Source organism: Dipodomys merriami, unplaced genomic scaffold (genome assembly GCF_024711535.1).
Source record: "Dipodomys merriami isolate MVZ:Mamm:240054 unplaced genomic scaffold, mDipMer1.0.p SCAF_5, whole genome shotgun sequence".
Lineage (NCBI taxonomy): Eukaryota > Metazoa > Chordata > Mammalia > Rodentia > Heteromyidae > Dipodomys > Dipodomys merriami.
This window is the reverse complement of record NW_027206068.1, coordinates 45,637,961-45,660,326: the sequence shown is the minus strand read 5'-3', so window position 1 is coordinate 45,660,326 and position 22,366 is coordinate 45,637,961. Positions and strand designations below refer to the sequence as shown.

Here is a 22,366-nt window from a genome sequence, read left to right as displayed (position 1 = left end):
AATTTCTGATAAAGAGTTGATTTCTTAAGTTAAAAACAGAAAATAAGAAAAACAATTCACCAGCTGAGTAAACATTAACGTTAGGAATGTGACTGCTGACTAAATTAATCTGAAAGGTATCTTCATGCTGTATTATAAATTTTGTTGTTGGGAATAATTTTCAATTTCAATTTGCCTTAAATATAAAAGTAGACATTTTGTTCCTACAAAGTACATGTAATTAGTGAAAAATTGTTTGTAGAGTCACAAACTTCATTAGCACATAATTGCACAAGGACTTTCATTGCACTTTAACTTGGACAAGTTTAGAAATCACAAACTTTCAATGTGTTAAAATATTTTAATGTAGCGGAGCATCAGTGGCTCATGCTTATAATCCTAGCTATTCAGGAGGCTAACATCTGGAGATCACCATTCAAAGCCAGCCCAGGCAGGAAAGTTCATGAGACTTTTATTCCCAAAACTAGAAATGGTGCTGTGGCTCAAAGTAGTAGAGCACTAGCCTTGAGCACAAATGCTCAGGGACATTGGTCAGGCCCTGACTTCAAGCCCCAGGACCAGCACAAAAAGAGGGGGAGGGGGGAGGGGGAAGGGGAGAAGGAGGAGGAGGAGGCGGAAGAGGAGGAGGAGGAGGAGGAGGAGGAGGAGGAGGAGGAGGAGGAAGAAGAAAAGGAGGAGGAGGAGGAGGAAAAGGAGGAGGAAGAAAAGGAGGAGGAAGAGGAAAAGGTTTTAATGGAATCAGTTAACAATGTCCAGGAGAAAGATCTGTGGAACAAGTGTTATCACCCCCATATGGGGTAATATAGAGTTAATTTTGTTGATCCAAAATTGGGAACTATTGGGAAGCCAAAATGAATTAATGAAGTGAACAGGGACTTTTATATCCTGATCCCAGCCCTGCCAGTCAAGTAAGCTGGTGTAAGTGACCTAATAGTTCAGAATCCTTTGTTTCCTTCTTTTGTAAATTAGAAATAGTAACAAAATTATGATAAGGATGCTACAAGGATAGAATGAGCACATGTGATATAATGTATATCTAATATCTAATCAGTACATTTATTAGGAGCAATGAGGAAGGAATGGTGTCTGAGAAAATCTGAATGATAATTCAGTGAAGTGTATTATGCACTCGGAAGAGGAGTATTCTGTAGTGGGAAAATAGGACTAGAGGAAGAACTTGTTCACTCATGCTAGTATTCTCCTTTCATCCAATTCGTGTTTAACATACTTGTTACCTGCAAGGTGCATAGCTTAAGCTTTGTGAAATTAAACAGTGTAGCTTCCATCTTCAGGAAGCTTATCAGGAAGAGAGTAACCTTGGAATGCATGGAAGCCTGGCCATAGTTTTGTGTTTGCATATTGGGCAACTGTATATTAATAAATTATTGTTTAGTTTCACCCACCATGACATATAACCCTAGCACCTAGCACCAATATTGCTTTGGAAGGAGAGAGGGAAGAAAGAAATTAAGAAACAGATAAGGCATTATGATAGCTAATGCATAAAATGGCCTTAGGTTTATGATGCATCACAGTAGCAACAAAAACTATTGTGAATGTGAAGTAAGCCCACTATTGGAAACAGAGGGCTTTAATGTATTTTACTTTCTTTCCAAGTGACATTGTGAATGCACCAGTAGTGAGTTAACTTTTCTTCATCTATCAAGATATTCTCAAGTACAAACTAAATGGTAGGAAAGCAAGATGAACACTGGTTGGTTGTTGACATACTGAATTAATTCACTAATGCTGTCTGCAAGTACTCAGTGAAAACTTTTGGTTTCCTGTTTATTTGTTCCTTTGCTTGCTTAGAAACATAATTCATAAATTTAAATATATTTTGTGTGTGTGTTTATCATCACCTTACTCCTTATATTGATGCTCAATCTCTTCAGCTATTTCTCAGATGCTTTTAACATTCCTCCAATGGCAGTCTTCTTACTTTCCAGTAGATGATAACAATTCTATCATCAGATGATTCTGTCTGTAATGCATTTATAATATTTTCCATCCTAACCTTATTTTTTTTTCTTTCTGGGTCCAGTCGTGGGGCCTGAACTCTGGGCCTGGGCGCTGTCCCTCAGCTCTTCAGCTCAAGGCTAGCGCTCTATCACTTGAGCCACAGTGCCACTTCCCGCTTTTTTCTTTTTGCTTATGTGGAATCGAACCCAGGGCCTCAGGCAAGCTCTCTACCACTGAGCCATCTTTCCAGCCCCCACCCTAACCTTATTATCAGCAACTTGTGAAGCAGTTAGGTTACTTGAAGATGAGGATGGTACATAAAGGCCAGGAGCAATGCTTTTTGAGGTATTCATTGCTTCTCACTTAGGCATTGTTCTTATATCTTTATAGTGCACAGAACTGGAAAATATGTCAGATTTAATCTTAACAATGAAAGCCAAGAAAGTAGATGGATTAAGTTCCCATTTTCCTTGCAGGCTCATTGAGAAAAAGTAGTTTGAAATTGGAATGTATCTGAAGGAACTTTTAAGGAAAAGTCAGAGCTCACTCCCCGATAGGAGTTAATGTGTACTAGTTATATCTAAGCACATCTACTCCCCAGATGTAGATGGATTCTGTCTCAGAAAGAACTCACGTATGCTGCCAGAAAGATCTGAGAAAGCAGAGATGCCAAAAATAGCTGAACAGGAAAATATTTTCCTATTTTTAAAAACCAAAACCCTGATAAAGTAAAATTATACTATAATTCTTGACCAAGTCTAAAACCAGTTACTACAGAGATGGCTTATAAATAACTGTAGGGAGAAGTGTAATCTTTCTGAAACAGAAGGATTCACTTGAAATCTAACCACAGTAAACACATTTCTTCTTCCTATATCTTGTATGTATTCGAGTATTATCTGTAGATAAAACAGAGAAGAGTGAGTTAACGATTGGACTTTTCAAAAAAGAAAGTCTGAGCTCTATTATGTCCATGAGGACTTGCTTTAAATGTTAAGAGAAAGGTTAAAAAAGATTTGTTTAAAAATAGGTCTTCAAATCCCAATTTAAAAAATGTAAAGTGGCTATCTTTTTTTTTTGGTCAGTTATGGGGCCTCAACTCTGGGCCTAGGTGCTGTCCCTAAGCTCTTCAGCTCAAGGTTACCACTCTACCACTTGAGCCATAGCACCACTTCCGTTTTTTTCTGCTTATGTGGTGCTAAGGAATTGAACCCATGACCTCATGCATGTAAGGCAAGCACTCTACCACTGAGCCACCTTCCCAGCCCCTAAAGTGGCTATCGTAATACTAAGCAAAAATATAATTCAGAATGAAGACTATTAGTAGAAATAAAGAGGAATAGTTAATAATAAGAATAATATGAACATTATTTGATAGAAAGGTTTTAATGAACCAAATTTTGTCTACATCAGAATACATGAAGCAAGGACTATAGACAAGTCTATATTAATAGTTGGTGATTTCAACACTGTTTGTTCAATAATTGATAGACAAAGTAGACAAATCAACAAGGCTATTGAAGACTACGTTGATCTACTTGATATTTCAGAATGTTCCATTCAATGTCAGAATATACCTTTTTCATGGGCACACAGAATATTCAATGCTTAGGTCCTAAAAGCAGGCCTAAGTAAATTATTTTTCTTTTTTGTAGTGGTGAGGATCAAACCCAGGGCCTATGAACTATACCACTAGTACCCTCAATACGTTTTCAAAAATTGAAATCATGCAGTGTATCCCCTACTAGCTACAACACATGTAAGCTATAAATCAATTGCAAATGTATGTCTGGCACATCTCCTAAATTTGGAAATTAAAAAGAAATGTCTGCACAAATAACCCACAGGTCAAAAGAAGACATCACAAGGGAAATTAGAGTATTTTAAAGTGAATGTAGGGAAAACTCAATATAGCATAATTAATGGAATACAGCCAAAGCACTGTTTGGAGGCAAATTTATACCACTGAATGTTACTATTAGGAAACAAGGATCTTAAATCAATAAATGTTTATCTTAGGACAGTTGAAAAAAGAGCAAATTAAGCCCAAGCTAGCAGAAGGAAGGAAATAATTAAAAGCAGAACAAATAAAACCAATAAAATAAAATAAACAAAAAATCACTTGTTCTCTGAAAAAATTAATTGATAATATCTAATTCAACTGATCAGGAACAAAAGAGGGAAGATATAAATTACTAATATCAAGATAAAAGAAGAGGTTACTATGGACACTACAAACATATAACTATCCAAAAGACAATAAATATTATGAACTACTTCAAGCAGACAAACTTGATAATTTAGGTGAAATAGATAAATCCTGGAAATGTACAAACTACCAAGCTTTCTCAAATAGAAACAAGGAACATGACAGCCATATACCTATTAACATACCAGATTTGTAGTTTAAAACTTTCCGAAAAGGAAAGTCTGGTCCCATATGATGAAATGTACTAATAATTCTTCACTAACTCTTAACAAAGTAGAAAAGGAATGAACACTTCCCTGTTCATTGGAGGAGGCTAGCTTTATCCTGATAGTAAAGCTAGAAAGCATTTCAGGAAAACAATACACAATGTTTTCATGAACGCATATAAGAAAAAATGTTACTAAAATACTAGCAAAAGAAAATGAATATGAGGTTTCTTTAGGGTCTGATGAAAATGTGCCAGAATTTATTTTGTCATGCATGTATGTATATGCAATATATACTAAAATACATTGTGAATATAGAAAGCTGTTGAATGTTTACTTTAAATGGCTGAATTGTATGGGCTATGTACTTGTTACAATATTACCAAGTAAATCTGGGTGCTAGTGGCTCACACCTGTAATCTTAGCTACTAAGGAGGTTGGGATCCCTTCAATGTGTGAGACTAGCCTGGCTAGAAGAATTCTTTTCACTCCATCTCCAGAATAACCACCAAAAGGCAGAGATTTTAAAACTAATAATTTAATTTAACAATATCACAAGATGCAAGATAATACTATAAAACTAAATTATAGTAGTAAATAATTGACAATTAAATTTTTAAGGAATTACAATAACAAAAATATGTGATTCCCCAAATTTAACAAAGTATGTTTAAGACCTAGTATTAAAACAGCTTGAGGGGAGGAGTTTGGCGTGAGGGAAAACAGAAGAAAATGAGGGAGTGGGTAATACTGATTGAAAAGAAATATACTGGGGCTGGGAATGTAGTTTAATGGTAGAGTGCTTGCTTGCACTAGCATGCATGAAGCCCTGGGTTCAATTCCTGAGTACCACATAAACAGAAAAAGCTGGAAGTGGCACTGGGGAATCAAGTGTTAGCTTAGAGCAAAAGAAGCCCAGGAACAGTGCACAGGCCCTGAGTTCAAGCCCCTGGGGAGAAAGCAAGAAAATAAGGAAGCAAGAAAGCAAGGAAGGAAGGAGAGAAGGGAGGAAGGAAAGAAGGAAGGAAGGAAGGAAGGAAGGAAGGAAGGAAGGAAGGAAGGAAGGAAGGAAGGAAGGAAGGAAGGAAGGAAGGAAGGAAGGGAAAGAAAAGTACTCATTACCTTCCTTTTCTAACTATAACCCCTCTATAACAAAAAAAGAAAACACAAATAAATTAAATCTATAAAAGTTGTTCCTAGGTATGTAACGCACTGCACACCCACTCCCTCACTCTATATACACAAATCACATACATATACCCACATACACACATGTGTGTGTGTGCACACACAGAAAAAGAACCAGAGGATAGAGATGAGCCTCAGTGATAGAACACATGCTTGCCATTCCTGAGGCCCTAGGTTTAATCCACAACACACACTGTCCTCAAGAAGAACAAAATGATAGGACTTAGCACTCTTGACATCAAACTATTAAAGGTGATGATAATCAAGACCATGTGGTATTAGTAGAATACTAAAATACAGGGGCTGGGAAGGTGGCTCGGTGGTAGAGCACTTGCCTTGCATGCCTGAGGCCCTGGGTTTGATTCCTCAGCACCACATAAGCAAAAAGAAAAAAGCCAGAAGTGGTGCTGTGGCTCAAGAGGCAGAGCACTAGCCTTGAGCTGAAGAGCTAAGGGACAGCGCCCAGGCCCAGAGTTCAGGCCCCATGACCGGACACCCCCCCCAAAAAAAGACCAGAATACAATAATAGAATAGAAAATCTAGAAGTGAACCCACATCTGCGTGACTTTTTGCTATAAATGCCAATGTAATAAAATGGGTGATTAATTCATTTTTAAACAAATGTGCTGTAACAACTGAGTGTCCATAGGGGGTAAAGCAAAAGTGAATCTATATGTATAAAATATATACCATATGTAAAATGAGCTTGAAATTATTACAGATTTAAATATAATAGCTAAACACATTGTTTCTAGAAGAAATAAAGGAAAACATCTTTTCCTTGAGTTAGAGAAAAGTTTATTAAGTCATAAAGAGCTCATACCATAAAAGAAAAACTTGGTAAACTGGACTTCACCAAACTTACAACCCTTTTCTATTCAAAAAACACTATTAAGAAAAATGAAAGGCCAGTTTCAGCCTTGAAAAAAATATTTCCAAATGTATGTCTGATAATGATTCACATTCAGCATATACAAAGAGCTCTTCTAATTCAGCAATAAAAAGACAAAGCTAACTTTAAAATAGGCAAAAGATTTGAATAGACACATTACTAAAGTTATGTAAGAGGCAAAGAAGTCATAGAAAGAAGTTCAACATCATTAGTCATTAGAGAAATGCAAGTTAAAGTCACAATAGTTGTGACTGCATATCCAGTAGAATGGCTAGAATTTAAAAATTGAAAATACCAGTGTTAATGAGAATGTGGAACTATTGGAACTTACATTCTTTAATTATGGTGACGTAAAATGTGAGTTATTTTGGAAAATGGTTTGGCAGTTTCTTATAAAGTCAAACATGCATACTATCAGATTCAGCAGTCTTATTCCTATCTACCTATCAAAAGTAAAGAGTGTGTCCTTGTGAAGACTGGTGCTAGTAAGTTTATAGCAGCTTTATTCAGAATAGCTCCAACTGGAGAGAATCCAAATGGATATGTAGATGACACTATATCCATCAATTTAGTTTTGCTCACATATTTTAAATAGTCACATTACTAGCCAAGTACCAGTGGCTTCTACTTGTAATCCTAGCTACTCTGGAGACTGATACTTGAAAGATAACAGTTTGAAGCCAGCCCAGGCAAAACAAAAAGTCCACACAACTTTATCTCCAATTTCCCATTTTGGAAACATGGCTCACGTGGTAGAGCACCAGCCAAACAAGCAAGCAAGCCAAGCAAGTGTGAGTCCCTTGCATTCCAAATATCATGTATGTAAAACTCTGGGAAAGAAAAATCTAATCCACAGTGACAGAAAGAAGATTAGGGATTGAGTGACCTCTCTGGAATTTGGGGGACAATTGAAATGTCCCAGGTCATGATTGTAGTAGTAGTAGCATGATGGTATACATATTTCAAGAACTCATACAATTGTACACCTAAAAGTATAGCTCAGTAGAGCTAATTGAAAGGAATGATGATAACAACATGATCAAAAACAAACAAAACAGTGACAGCATCATCTCCCAGAGTCCCAATGCATAGATACCCTATCTGCATATTTTCCCCTAGAAAACAAGGGGTCCTCTCACCACAGTGCACAAGCCTAAGCTAATGGCCCTTAGCAAGATTTCTGATGCTAATTCTCTTTTGCTTAAAGTCTCATCTAAACTATGGTCAGCATTGTTGAATAAGGGGTTCCTGACACAGCATCTAAGGATTTTGTGCAGGTCTTAGACTTAGGACACTGAGTCACTTGGTCAGTGATATTACTCAATGATCATCCATCTATAGGTGAGTGTAAAGAGCATGGATTGTTAAACCAGGTACATCCAAGTCACAATGTGATTCTTATATACTAGACAAATGTATAGATTATTATTTCCTTTTCTGTAAAAAAGAGATTTACCCCCCACACAAACTTTATGTCCTATAATCTGAGGTATATGATGTGCAGAAATTACAGTAAATTTTAGAAAAACAAATCATTGAAACATTATCATAGAAATTCTTAGAGCCTCACCTGGGAATTTATAAGAAGGCAAAATTTACCATCTAGATTCATTCAGGCTGGGTCCGTGTACCAGAAAGCCATGTTTGATTTACTGAAGCAAAGAGAGGAGTTAATTAGAATTGTCATGTGCCTATAGATAGGACAACTAGCTCCAGGAACTTGGGAGCTACCAGTGCTCATTTCCTGTGCTTTTTCTCTACACATTACTTCTATTTTTACAAACCCCCTTTTTGCACAAGAAACTCACAGGCCATTAGAGAAGGATGGAGACTCCTTTCTCTAGGTTCAGAAATCCTGGGTCTTGGGTCAGGGTCTTCCCCTGAGCCATCACCCATGGTGCATTGTGACTGTTTCACCTTGGGTTGAATACCCCATGCCAGGCCAGTCAGGGGAAGTGACCTACAATAAAAGTATGCTTGCTCCCATTTTTAATTTTCTTAATTTAATTTTATGGTAAAGCTGATGTACAGAGGAGTTGCCGTTACGTAAGTAATGAGTATATTTTTTGTCAAACTTTAAACCACATTTTCAGACGAAAGATAAATATTCTCCAAAAGAGAGTAAGGATATTTAAGGGAGACCAGAAAGTCATTCCTAAAGTCCACGTTAGGGTATACACATGTTCCATGCATAAGTGCACATATTTCTTTGCATAGTGAAGCATCAAAAATGCTCCTGGCATCAGTGAACAAATACAAACAGTAGACTATTATATTAATTCTTGAAAAGACTCATTAGTCTCAAACAAAAAGTTCCTCTTTTAATACATTCAGATATGTGACCTTCTGTTTTCTAAGAGACTTCAGATTGGCCTACTAAGTTCATCTCTTAACAGCCTCTTACTAAAAGGCAAAAGTAGTTGATATGTCCTATGATGTAAGAATTTTCCCAGAATGAAAATGTTGCCCCAGAGAGACATAGAGACAAACAGATCAAGTTCACCAGAAAAGGAATATTAAGAGCTGGTTGGGGAAGAAAGCCAAGAATTCTAATGTGATAGGAGGTATCCACAGAGATTGGTTTAGTAGAATCTGCTAGTGGAAAGCCGGGTTAGACAATAACATTGGAGTTGGGGTGGTCAGCTATTTAGGAGTGAGTCATCCTCTTTAACCTCCAACATTTAATCCCTCAACAAATTCTTTTTTAGTTCCTAAATATCTCTCAGCACACAATTCTCCATATCCAGGGTTGCCACTGAATTGTATGGCTACCATCATCTTCCTCCTCAACTCCAGACCTGTCCTTACTGCTTCTCCCTCTCTATTCCTCTCTCCACACTGCTGAAAATAGGAACCTTTTTTCCCAGCTGAAAATAGGATCCTATCTCTTCTTTACTTAAAAGCCTGCAATATTTTTTGACGGCTTCTAGGACAAAAGCTAAAATCCTGAGTACACCAGTAAGTCTATTCTTTAGGATGTGTTCTGACCCTTTGTCCTACCTCATCTAATAGTATCTTCCTGCATGTTCTAACTGCTAGCTCCCCTAGCACACCCTCTTCCCCCTGTCAGTTCTGTGCCTGTTATCCTCTCTCCCAGAGCCTTTGCACATGCTTCTCCCCGTGCTGGACTAGTCTTTCCATGCATATTTAATTAATCCTGCCCAGTCCTTGAAAATGTTGGTTGGGCACTATGTACTTGGACAGCTTTTGGTCAATTCTTGGTCAGTCATTCTTGTCAGACTGTATAGCTTTTCTTCTGAGCATCTCATTCAATCTGTAGTTATACTTTTCCTCAATATGAAAGTCCCCGCTGGACTGTCTAATCTGTGAGGGCAAAAGACATCTCCAATTGTGCTTATGCTATCAGCATAGACAAAAGACTCAGTGAATATTTGCCTAATGAATGAGTGGAGGAATCAGAACTATCTCCTGTAAGAAGATCTAAAAATAGAAGAATTGTTTTTGCTTTATTTTGTTCAAAAAGGAAATAAAACACTTAGGAAAAAAATGTAGAACTCACTCTCAGATTATTTGGTTGTGGAGTAATATGAAGACTTTTCCCATTGGATGGAGAAGCCAGGTTAAATTAAGAAGATGAATAGCTCTGGCTTTGCCATAATAGTTCAAGTTGGGGGTAAGAGGTAGAATTTCAGGTTAGGAGGAACAAGGACAGAGAAATACCCTGTAGTCTTGGCAATTGAGACATTACTGCTTTCTCTGGTAAATGGAATTTTTGTGGCCTGGGGAAGGCAAGACCCAGACTAAAGAGAGTTGAATATGCGCAGTCATTTCCTAGAGCTTGGGGAATAAAAAGAGAAAGGTGAGGTAACTGAAGTAAAATGAAGAAATGAACAAAGGGTGCATTTATTTGAATGAAAAAAAATTCAAGAGCCTTGAAACCACAAGAGCTTCTCGAGATGTTTGTGTAATTGAATATAATTTATCTGGGATTGAGAGGAATAATAATCAAAACATTTTTCACTTAAGTCCATCTGGAGGCCTAGGAAATTATACTCTTGATGGTGGCCTGAGCTCAGCTGTGCCCTTGTTGTCTTGTCCTCAGGCTGCAGGCAGGAACTGTGTTTTATAGAACGAGCATGGAGCACAAAATATTAAATGAATTTTACTGTATTCAACATGCCCAACAGGACACCATCTTCCTTGTTTGGCAGGGAGAGAGCTCAGCATTTGGAAACTCAGCAGTGCATTAAGTATTTTAATAATCATTGTTGACACACAAAACATATGGCCTTTCAGAATCCACTGTGTCAAGTGTTAAAGTTGTCTTCTAAGATTTCTAAAATTACCTTTTCAAACTTCAAGCAAAATTTAATCAGGGCTTGTATCAAACTGCATTCATTCACAAATCTTACGTTATAAGCAAAGGAAATAAATTGTCTCCTAGAAGATCAGGATATCAACTGGTTATTTCAGTGTCTGAGGAAGACTGAAATTCATACCTCTGCAAAAAATTACTTCACGGATAATGAGAACATATAGAACTTATGGAGTAGGATACCCATCTTCTATTTGCTTTGTAACTCTCAGCCATACTTTAAGACCCCTCTTCGATATTGCCTCTTTTCAGAGCCTTCATGATCTCTTCACTCACTGCTTCTATCACTTACTCATGGTCATAGTAACATGAAATGAATAACATTAACATACAAAGGCATAAAACAATAAGCATCTCTTTACTGCTCACAAGTCTATGGTTAGCAGGGCTGCTATCTGGGCACATATGAGTTATCGGACAGCTTGGGGGGGCAGGGAGGAGCTCTGTTAATGGCTGAGCTCCCCTGGATTCAGGAACTCATGAGAAAAAGTAGAAACACACTAGCACATAAACTTCCAGTTGTATCACATTTGTTTGCCTCCCATTGGCCATAGCTAAACCACATAGCCACACTTAGAATCAGAGTAGGAGGACGCTACAGAATTATAAGGCAAAGAAGGCTGTTAGTTGAGGCTTTAATGTCATCATCCAGACCCTCCCACTCCGTCTCCAGTCCTAATTATTCCCTCTGGTCCTCACTCTCCGGTCTGTTGTTACATTTTCCTCATTGTGCTGCAGGCCAGATGCTGACTTTTGACAGTCCTCCTCAAAGTTAGGTCCTGATGTCAATGTACATTCATTCTTCACTATTTGTTGACCACCTGTCATATTTCTTATTCTTCTAAAGACACTCCATGCCATGCCTAGCATTGGCCTGGATATAATAGGTGCTCAGTAAAGGATGGTAAGGGAAAAACATAGGAGGAGCCAACAATGCTTGATAAGAAAGGTACTCATTGCCTTGCTCATATAACTGTAACCCCTCTGTACAGTATTTTCACAATAAAAAAAAACTTATTTAAAAAAAACAAATGTGCATGTGAAGCTCACTCCCCACATGCCTTTTCTTTCCTCTCAGAGGAAGGGCTGAGGACAGGTGCTTTTCAGGTACCCAACTAGTGAGGCCTTTCTGGCTCAACTCACTGGTGACCACGGGGCGGAGGGAGGTGCGGTGGGAGGATGTCATGACAATCCTAGCTGCAGAACATTCTCCCCCTCTTCACCAGATTCCCACTTCTCCTTTCCAGAATCCGGGCACTCCCTCTGCTGTCTCCCTCCCTGATACTTCATTCATATAAATGGTTTTATAGACAGAGCTTCCAAGAGCTGAAATGTTATCTCCAATTCTTTAGTGGGAGTTGATTGTACTGCAGGATTATTTAGCTCAAGGTATGATCGGCTTGTGAAGAGCTTATGATTGCTGTTCTCTGCTCTTCCCAGCTCCACAGACAGAGGCTAGAGGGGAATTCTTAGGACCTTATTTATATCGATAACTCTAGATGCTGTGCCTATGGCACCTTTTCATACAGGATATTCCTTCTACCAAGCCAGTGTTAAATTGAGTTTCATTATTTCTCATTTCTATAAAGTCCTACAAGGAGGATGTATGTTTCTGAGTGAATCGTGGTTTTGAACTTCTTGATTTATCAGGGAATAGTGTAACTTCCTTGGGAAACAGAGTAGCATAGCTTTGGGATCAGTCAGGGTGACTTTGAGGGTCAGCCATGACTGAAACAGTGAGCCCTGGTCCTTAGGAAGACTCGGGCTCTTTCTGTGAGGGAAAGCATCAGAGCAGTAGGATAGAATAATGCTGATAGTTAGTAAGTCATTGTGTCAGTCAGTAAACTTATTATTATTTCTATTATTATATAACCCCCATAATGTTATAAGCTGTGAATGTGTTCATATCAATAGTAAATTATTTATATTAAATAATCTACAGGTTCATTTTCAGGAAAAAAAAACATTAATTCCAAAACTACTTTAATCAATAAATCCTTTTATTTAGAAAAATTTTAAAGGTTATACTTAAATATGGATTTCTTAAAATGGCCCTAGAAAGATCTTCATCCATCCAGCAAGTATGTTTAAAGTATCTGCTTTATATAAGGTTGACAAGTGATAAAATGGTGAACAAAATAGACTATCAGGCTAGAGTGGAGCTCAGAAATAGAGTATTTGCCTGCCATTCATGTGCACCTAGGTTCTATCCCCCACACCAAAAACATAAAACTAAAAATCAAACATATACATTTTCAAAACCACCTGGTATCTTATGATAAAAGATTATAATAGAAGATCATTACTGAGTCAGTTATTACTTGCATTCAGTTTCCCATTTATTAACTACAACTTCACGAATTATCTGAGATAAGTTAATATTTGAACTCATCAAGTTGAATACATTAAATATATACAGCTTTTTACCTGTTAATTATTACCTCAATAAAGTGATTTGAAAATAAGTTGCCCAAAAAGGGAATCCTACTACAATGTTGGTAGGAGTGTAAACTTGTTCAACCACTCTGGAAAGCAGTATGGAGGTTCCTCAAAAGACTCTGTCTTTGTTGCTATTGTTTTAAATGTGCTATGTGATTTTTTTTGTTTTGTTCTTCCCCCTATGGTATATCCCCTGTAGTCAAGGTACTTGATTTTGGTACCCTGCATCTTGTATATACATTTGTCTAATCTGGGAAGGGCAAGGGGAATAACAAAACTCTGAAACAAGGACAAAGGATACCCACAGGACAATATATTGGAAATGAGCTTTACAACTTCATGCAGTGGGGTGGGTGGGGTGTGGAGGGGTGTGGGCGGTAGGTGAGGGAACGGATAGTGGGACAACAACAAGGAAGGGAAGGGGAAACAATGATCAATAAGTAATGTAGTCATTGCCTTACTCATGTAACTGTAACCCCTCTGTACAGCATCTTAACAATGAAATAAAAATTTTAAAAAACAAAAAGAAGTGGCCCAAATATATTTGGGTGGCCCTGGATTAAAGAAGGGGGGAATTTTGACTTCATAATTTTCAAAGTAGCTGTATTAGATTTTCAAACTTGCTATTTTTATTATGAAATAATATATAGAATCAATATTTCCAAGTCTTTTTCTGGCCTCCCTTCCTTCTATGAATTACTAGACGGTTTAGGGATGGATAGGGAATTGCTGGCATACATATCAGGAAGAAAAATCGAGAAGTTTTTAGGAGGTAGTGTTTTAGGCTATGAAACTGCCTGAGATGAATCTTAGGTATGCTCCTGGAACAGAAGAGCCTTCGTGGAAAACAGGTAAGAGCCAATAAAGAATATAGATTAGTAAATAAGATGTGTCAGTGATTATTTCCTCATTTTAAAAAATGTTATAAAGGATGTTAACATTAGGAAAGTTGAGTTAAAAGATGTATGAGAAATCAGCTTCCAAATTAGCTTCCATAATTAGGATTTCTCCTTCCTTTGATTTTAACATTTGTCTAAGAAAAATATAACTAGAATGGTACATCTACTATAAAATGATAATTTTTCTATACTCTCATCTAGGTCTTCACAAAGTTACAAACGGATGTTGTTGGATCTTTTCATTTGTCTAGAATTTTCCAAGGTGTTTTTTTTTTCTTTATGTAAAAGACTTTCTATTAGAGGCCTTTTTTTTTCACCTACATATTTTAACTAGTTTGAGTGGCTCAGAGATTCCATTTTACTTTCCTAGGTACAGACACAAGTACGCCTTGCAAAAAAAAATTTTGACAAATTGAAGATGGATGTCTGTCAAAAAGTGGATCTTCTAGGAGCGAGCAGATGCAATCTCTTGTCTCACATGCTAGCAACGTATCAGGTAACAAAGTGCTATTTGTTTTCAATGATCAAAGAATGGAATGAGGCTTAGATAATATAAAACTGACATTTGCACTGAACATAAGGTTATGAAGTTCTGAATGTCTTTCTCATAATTTACTTGTCCCATTTCTGGCTTCTAGGTTCTGTGGTTTAATCAAACTGAGCTTAGTAGTAGCCCTTCCCTTGTATACAATGGAATTTACCACTTCTCTGCATTAACTTTGGGGGTCCCTTCAGTTTGGAGTGCCTATTCCCCTTTATCTGTGCCTTTCCAAATTCTGCTCTTTTTAATATACCAGTCCAAATGTCATATACCTCTCTCTCTAACTCCCTCACTTTCATGGTCCTCTTAAATATTATTTGTACTCATTTCTTCACCCTTGGTTCCCCAGGTACTCTGCACTATGTGCACCTTGTATTTCAGCCAAACCAAAGGCCTCCCCCAGCTCCATCAGCATTGTTTTTGTTTGTTTGTTTGTTTGTTTGGGTCCGGTCATGGGCCTGAACTCTGGGCCTGGGTGCTGTCCCTCAGCTCTTCAGCTCAAGGCTAGCACTTTACCACTTGAGCCACAGCGCCACTTCCAGCTTTTTTCCTTTTTGCTTATGTGGTGCTGGGGAATCGAACCCAGGGCCTTGAGCATGCAAGGCAAGCACTCTACCACTGAGCCACCTTCCCAGCCCCAGCATTGTTGCCTACATCCCATGTCATACTTTCCTTCTTGAGGGTCATTATTCAGTGTACTTGATTTTGTCTCCCCTGAGAGGCTCTGAGTTCCTTCAGCATGACATTTGTGTCCATCAATAATGCTATTGAACTCCACTTGAGTGTGGGATGTCAAGTACTGGGTGTTGTGGGGGATATAAAAATTAACACAACCAGATTCCTTGTTTTCAGAACACTTAACATTTAGGAAGTAGGACACAGGAAGGTCAGACTGTATTTCCCAAACCTCTAGGACAGAATAGAGTACACCAAGTGAAATAAAGTTCTCAGAAAGCCATTAGTGTTTGAAGAGGGAGAAATCAACTCAGTTGAATGATCACAAGGCTAGATTAATGATTAGCACTGGATTTTGGAGGACGGATTAGATGAGACAAAGAAAATGGAGAAGAGAGAGTTCCAGGTGGTAGGAGCAGACTGTGCCGTGGGAGGCCTTCAGTTTGGCTGAAATACAAGGTGCACATAGGGCAGAGTACATGGGGAACAAAGGGTGCAGAAATGAGTCCAAATTATATTTTAGAGGACCATGAAAGCTAGAGAGAAGCATACTTCTACAGGGCCCACAACTAGCTCTGGGCATTTAAAACATCAGTAGATTTCCTGTCTCTCTTTATAGACCACTCTGCTTCATTTCTGGGAGAAAACTTCACACACTATGGCAGCCGTCCATGAGAGCTTCAGAGGTTATCAACCTTATGAGTTCACCACCCTGAAGGTATGAAGGCTGGAGTGGCCATTAAAACACTTTATAAAAAGTCAAGATCTATTAAAGTATAAGCAATGTCTGTGACAATGAGCTTTATTATTTCAAGACCCCAAGTTCTAACAGGTCAGTCACTTACGTCTATAATCCTAGTTACTTAGGAAGCTGAGATCTGAGGGTTACAGTTTGAAACCAGCCTAGGAAGAAAAGTATATGTGAGACTCTTATCCAATAACCACCAAAAATCCAGAAGTGGAGCAGTGGCTCAAGTGATAGAGCACTAGCCTTGAGGGACAAAGCTAAGAGACAGCACCCAGGCACTAAGTTCAAGCCCCCTAGTATTGGCACGTGCGTGTGCACACATATGCGTGCACACGCGCGCACGCACACACACACACAGAATCATGCTCCTTGACAGAGTCTTTTACACTGCATCCCTATCAAATGCCATAATAACCCACTACATTCCACAGACGTTGAGCCTTAGTGCACACATTACAGGCAGGTGGATCTCTGGTGACCTCAAACCTTAGTTATTGGTCTTGCTCATTTAAAGTACTTGCTTGACTGCCTCAGTGAAGACTGTCCAAGTATCATAGAGTCAGTTTCTTTTAGATTTTGTGTTTTGGTATTATTAGAGATGGCATCGGGGCCTCATGCATGCCAGGCACCATTAACTATACCACCATTCCTATTTTTTAAATAGTCAATTCAGAAATACTTAAGAAAGTATAGTCTTTTCCTCTCTTCTGAAAAATATGTTATTCTGAGGATACCATCCAATATATAGTTGGATTTTTTTCCCATTACTATACAGTAATATTTTCCCACAGAAAAAACAACATGGCACTCAAGGACTTAACCACTCATAAAGAATATGGATGGGCACATTGTCTTATTCTCAATATTGAAACCAGATTGGAATTATTTTCTCTTTAGTGGTTATTGGATAAGAAAGCATATCAATAAGGAAGAGGTTTGGGGTTCCAAGAAGACTTCTTAGAATGGCAAGAGAACAATAGGATACTTTGTAACCAAGTCATATCTTTGAAGGAAAAATATCAAGCAAAAACTAGCTGAAGTTTGCCTTGAAATTGCCTTATTTTTCTGGAAATGTGTAAGTGTTTTGTACAACAATACATCAAAACATTAGAAAACTTTTTTTGCCTTAAAATGCTTCTTTGATTTTGAGGTATTTATGTCCCTGCAACTACAAAAGTACTAATCTTTATAGACCTTCCCTTAAATGAAGGTCCCAGAGGAATCCAAGAGAATTCACCTGTCCTGGGATGCACCTGACCTAGGACAGCTGGCCACGAACTTATTCTTCCTAATCCGCCTTGCCCCCGCGCATTGGTGCTCACTGACATGCTGCGTTGCAAATACATACTCTTATCAATTGTAAGCCCTGAAGAGGAAGGACCTTTTATTTCTTATTAGTCCTTCTTTATCCAGTCCAAACATTCTGCACACAATTAGTCAGCAGCTTTCGTCACTCAAGCAAAGTGTTATTATTGGTAGGGGCTGCATTTCTTCCCTGTGATCTGCTGCTTTCAGCACCTTCCGAAGTTGCCATCCTGGCCAAGGGAGAGTGGATAAAATCCTAACTTGCTGTTCACAATTATTTTCCCACCCTGAGCAGACTGTAGACTAACCTTTCATAAGGCATATTCTAGTCATCCGGTTTTATCTTGTATCTCGTAAAGAAGGTTGCTGTCTTCTGAAGGACAGTTCTACGTAACACAAGTTGTCTGGGTGAAAGATGAAATCGCACCTACCCTAAGAACAGTTCACAAGAACTTTATGAGTTTATTGCATATAAAGTACAACATAAATTCATGACATTGAAGTTGTGCCACAAGCATGGAAGAACCCATATGTGTGTCCCTGGCCTCCTGCGCTGAGGAAAATATGGCTCCTTAATTTTTGCCATGCTATTTTACCCTGCAGAGAGGATCAAGCTGATTATGTGAGAGGATTTCTGGGCAGTGAATTGAGTGAAAGTTTGACAGCCATGGCTCAGGATATAATTACAATTACTTTGAGCAGATGACTCACTATTACCTTTTATATCCCCAGAGCCTTCTTTAAATTATAGTTAAAACAATAGCGCATACTTTATTTATAATCTTAGTAGGAGTCATGTATCTGTTAATGTATAATGGTATTATAGTAATATTAAGCATCTATTAAGCATCAAATACACTATAGCTATTTATCTAGGTTTTCAGTATGACACACTAGTGTTTTCAAGCAGAAAATTAATTATTTTATATAGACTCCAAGATGACATAATCAAATCCTATTATACACTAGTCACTATTTGTTTTATAAATGGAGGTACTTGCATATCAAATTGTCTGCCACCAAACATGAAAATAAAAACTATGAATGCCTTATATATCATGGTCAAGAATGAGGATATTTGAATTCCTTGTCCTCTTATGCCAACATTCTTTAAAAAATACATATCCTATATTCATAAGATTTTTATTTTATTAAGCTTTCTTTTAATACATGTAATTTGGGGATGGCACTGTCTACAATCATGGATATTTTGAAATTTAAATAAATGTTTTCAGGATTAATTTGTTCTCTGGGTTTACGTAAGCAAATAGCCCCTTAAATGCCTTTTGGGACTCTGACTGGAAAGAAAACATTGTCTTTGGAGAGAGTTGCCAAGCTCTGTTAATGAAAAGCAAGCCATTTGTTTTCTTTGCTTCAGGGTGTATTCTGAGTGTTGGTAATTGTGCCACTGCAGCTGTATTTCCTGACTGTTTGTTTTATGCTTGATGAAGGATGATAATTAATGTGTTAAACATTTGGTATATCCTGTTAAGAGGGGAACTTTTGCGGCTGAGTTACAGAGATGTATCTCATGCTGTTAAGTTCAAAGTTTTCTTCAAATGACTCGTTCTTTAAGAAGTACATAATAGGGTTGTTTTGCAGGTTTTTGGTTTTTGTTTTGATTTGTTTTGTGCCAGTACTCGGGCTTGAACTCTGGATCTAAGCACTATCCCTCAGCTTTTTCTCTCAAGGCTGATCCTCTACCAGTTGGGGCATGGCTCTACTTCTGGCTCTTTGATAGTTAATTGGAGATAAGTCTCATGGACTTTCTTACTCAGTCTGGCTTTCGACCTGTGATTCTCAGATCTCAGCCACCTGAGTTGTTAGGATTGCAGGCACCAGCACTCAGCTCATAAAAGGTTTTTTTACAGAATGATTACATTTCAGAAGCAAACTGAGCCTCTCCCTCATACAACCTGCAAAACTTCTAAGTGGTTGTTGTGATTTTGGGATTAAGTTATTGCATTGTTGCCTGGACATGATATGATTATATTGAATCTACCTATATGGACAAAATTCTTCATTATTTTATTTTTGTGATAGATTTTTGTAGCACTTGGCTATATGGAAAAAGCCTTGACACTTTAAAATATTTTTTAAGTAACCTGTAATTGTAACAACTCAGTTTTAAAGTGGAATTGCTGTTTTCTGATTGGTTTCCAATAAAAGAAGTACTCTCTTGATCTTATATTTCCAAACAACAAACACTGATTCCTTGCTACATACTTTGCATGAATTATCATTAAAGTATTAATTTTACACTGATTCTAAATCATCTGGGAATAATTTCACATGGTAGAAATTATCAAGTCCCAGGGATAGGAATAGAATGTTACTTTCCAGATCTTGGAAGCATTGTCCCTTTTTTGAGAGAGTAATTTAGACTAAGGGTTTAAAACATTTTTAAGGAACTAAATGAAATTCCATCTTATTAGGAGAGTAGTAGCCTGTCTTAAATTGCCAACCTTCGGATGTGGTTGTGTTTCCTTCATCCTTCTAGGATGTAACATACATTTCTCCATGGATGCAGAACAGGCACCAGCCCCAAAAGTTAGAAATAGCCTTTAAGAATCAATCAGAGGGCTGGGAAAGTGGCTCAGTGGTAGAGCACTTGCCTTGCATGCCTGAGGCCCTGGGTTCGATTCCTCAGCACCACATAAGCAAAAAGAAAAAAGCCGGAATGGCGCTGTGGCTCAAGTGGTAGAGTGCTAGCCTTGAGCTGAAGAGCTGAGGGACAGCGCCCAAGCCCAGAGTTCAGGCCCCACGACTGGACTCAAAAAAAAAAAAAAGAATCAAGCAGATTTTTCCTGGCAAACTCTATAAAGTTCTATTTGTGTCAGTGACCATTTCCTCCTCTGACAGGCTAGTGATGTGTTGAATTGGGCTTGTTTAGAAAGAAGTGGGGATTGGGTGATCAGTACTGGTGGACACACCCTCTGGAGACTGGTTGAGGGGGAGGCATATCTTTCTGCATTTGTATTTGTTTGTTTTGTTAGAGATAGGGTCTCATTGTGTAGCCCAAATGGCTTCCAGCTTTTGATCTTGCTATCCCAGCCTACCAAGTGCAGGGACAGATGTGCACCACCACAGCTCACTACATTTAGGGGTTGAGGGAGACTACTGGGGTCTAAACTTGCTAGGCATGCAGTGTACTGTTTAAGCTATGCTCTTTTTATGCTACTTGTTTTTTGAATAGTCTCAAATTATTCCTGGGCTAGCCAGGACCACGGTTCTATCCATACTTCCCATCCATCTGGTATGACAGGTGTGCACCATCATGCCCCAGGTCTTTTAGTGGTTGAGATGATGGAGTCTTAAGAACACTTTTTTTTTGGGGGGGGGGGCTGGGCTGCCTCACACCTCTGTCTTTTATCTCTGTCTCCCAAGCATCTGGGATTACAAGTATGAGTCACTGCATCCAGTGTCTATTTTTGCATTTTTAAAGACAGAGTGCTTGAATGCAGTGAAAAATGGCTAGTAGCAAAATACATTCCTGTGATGCAATCCAGTAGTATGGACAGAACACCAATTTTTTTTGTGTTCTCTGGTTCTAGGATAAAGCAAAACAAGTAAAGGCATAGCTCGGGAGCCAGCCAGATCTGGTTATGCCAGGTCTGCCATACATAGCTGTATGACAGTCGTGGTGAGAGAGGTGATGGTAATGAAAGTGTGGTGGGGGGGGGGTGGTGGTGGGGGTGGTGGTAAAGGTGGCAACAAGGTTGTTGAGATGGTAGTGTAAATGATAAGAGTGACCAGGAAGTGGTTAAGATGGGAGTGATGTGACATTCCTGGTGAAGGCTCCATTGACTTACGTAATAGATCCAGAAGTCAGCCATTGAGAGTAGACATACAGGACACATTATGAAGTAGCTTGGTTCAGTAGTCCGGTTTGAGTTACTGTCTTACCATTTTCATCTGAGACAGTTCGATTTATGTGAGTTTCATAAGCCAGGCTGAGAATGGAGTACCTAAGAAGTCTCAACCAGACCTGCCCAGAGGGTACCCAGCCCACTCCCTACTTGGCTTTCACAGACTCTCTGACAGCTCTGTTCCCAAACTTGTCCTACAACCCTGGGCCTGGCTTACACCGTTCCCACCAGGGAAGGAAGAGGGCTGGGCTCGCCTGCAAGCCAGAAAGGCAGGAGGCTTGCCATCTCTGCAACAGGGCTTCTTCTAACACATGCAATTTGGCTTTACAACTGGCTCTTGATCAGTGCCAAGATTTTTAACTCTAAGGAAACCTGAATTTGAAAACATAACTCTGAGCATGTTCAAAAATAACGGTTGAAACAGCTGTGCTCGCATTTCCGTTTTGCTCTCTTGTGGTGTAGGTCTCAGCTCTGTTATACAGAACATCATTTTTGAGACCCAAATGCTTTTGGCTTGAAAATTCAACAAAGCATACTTTTCTAAATTTTGTTTTTCTTAAAATTGGTGTGCCTAGCAGCTTTCTTCCCCCCACCTCCACATTTCTCAGTTAATCATTTGAACATTTCCCGACAGGTCAACATGGCTCTGTAGTTACTTGCTTTGAAAATAAAGCCATAATAGTTTTTATGAAAACTGGGTAAATATCCTCATGATTCTATTTTAGTGACTAGTCCCAACAAGGCAATTGCTCATGGCAAACATCCAGAATATCCTTTTAGACTTCAAATTTTCTCTGTGTGTCATTACTCTACAGGGCATTTAGCGAAGATTTTTGTTTTGTTTTGTTTTCCCAAACTACCCGGGGCCAAATCATTGGAAACAGCGATCTGGGATGCATCCAGGTCACTGGGGAGGATGGAATAATAGATGAGCTGACCAACGCCATCACTGAAATTTGAGGTGGTGTGGCTGACATTTGTTCATCCCTGCCTTATGGTGATTGGCATTAGTTCTCTAGGCAGCTGGTCACCCAGCCCTCATCCCAATGACATGGGTCTTTCCTTCTTCCAATTTTATTCTTTTAGGGGAAAGCAAA

The 22,366-nt window shown here is 38.6% G+C and overlaps 1 protein-coding gene across 7 annotated transcripts in view; it reads left to right on the top strand.

Moving 5' to 3' along the window:
* The window catches only part of Ica1 (islet cell autoantigen 1), a 144,912-nt gene that overhangs the window by 84,393 nt on the left and 38,153 nt on the right, over positions 1-22,366 (top strand). For all 7 annotated transcript variants that reach the window (XM_069996566.1, XM_069996567.1, XM_069996564.1 and 4 more), the window contains 2 exons: positions 14,502-14,627; positions 15,967-16,065. In XM_069996566.1, coding sequence (XP_069852667.1) covers positions 14,502-14,627; positions 15,967-16,065 — 225 coding nt within the window. The remainder of the gene's footprint in view (positions 1-14,501; positions 14,628-15,966; positions 16,066-22,366) is intronic.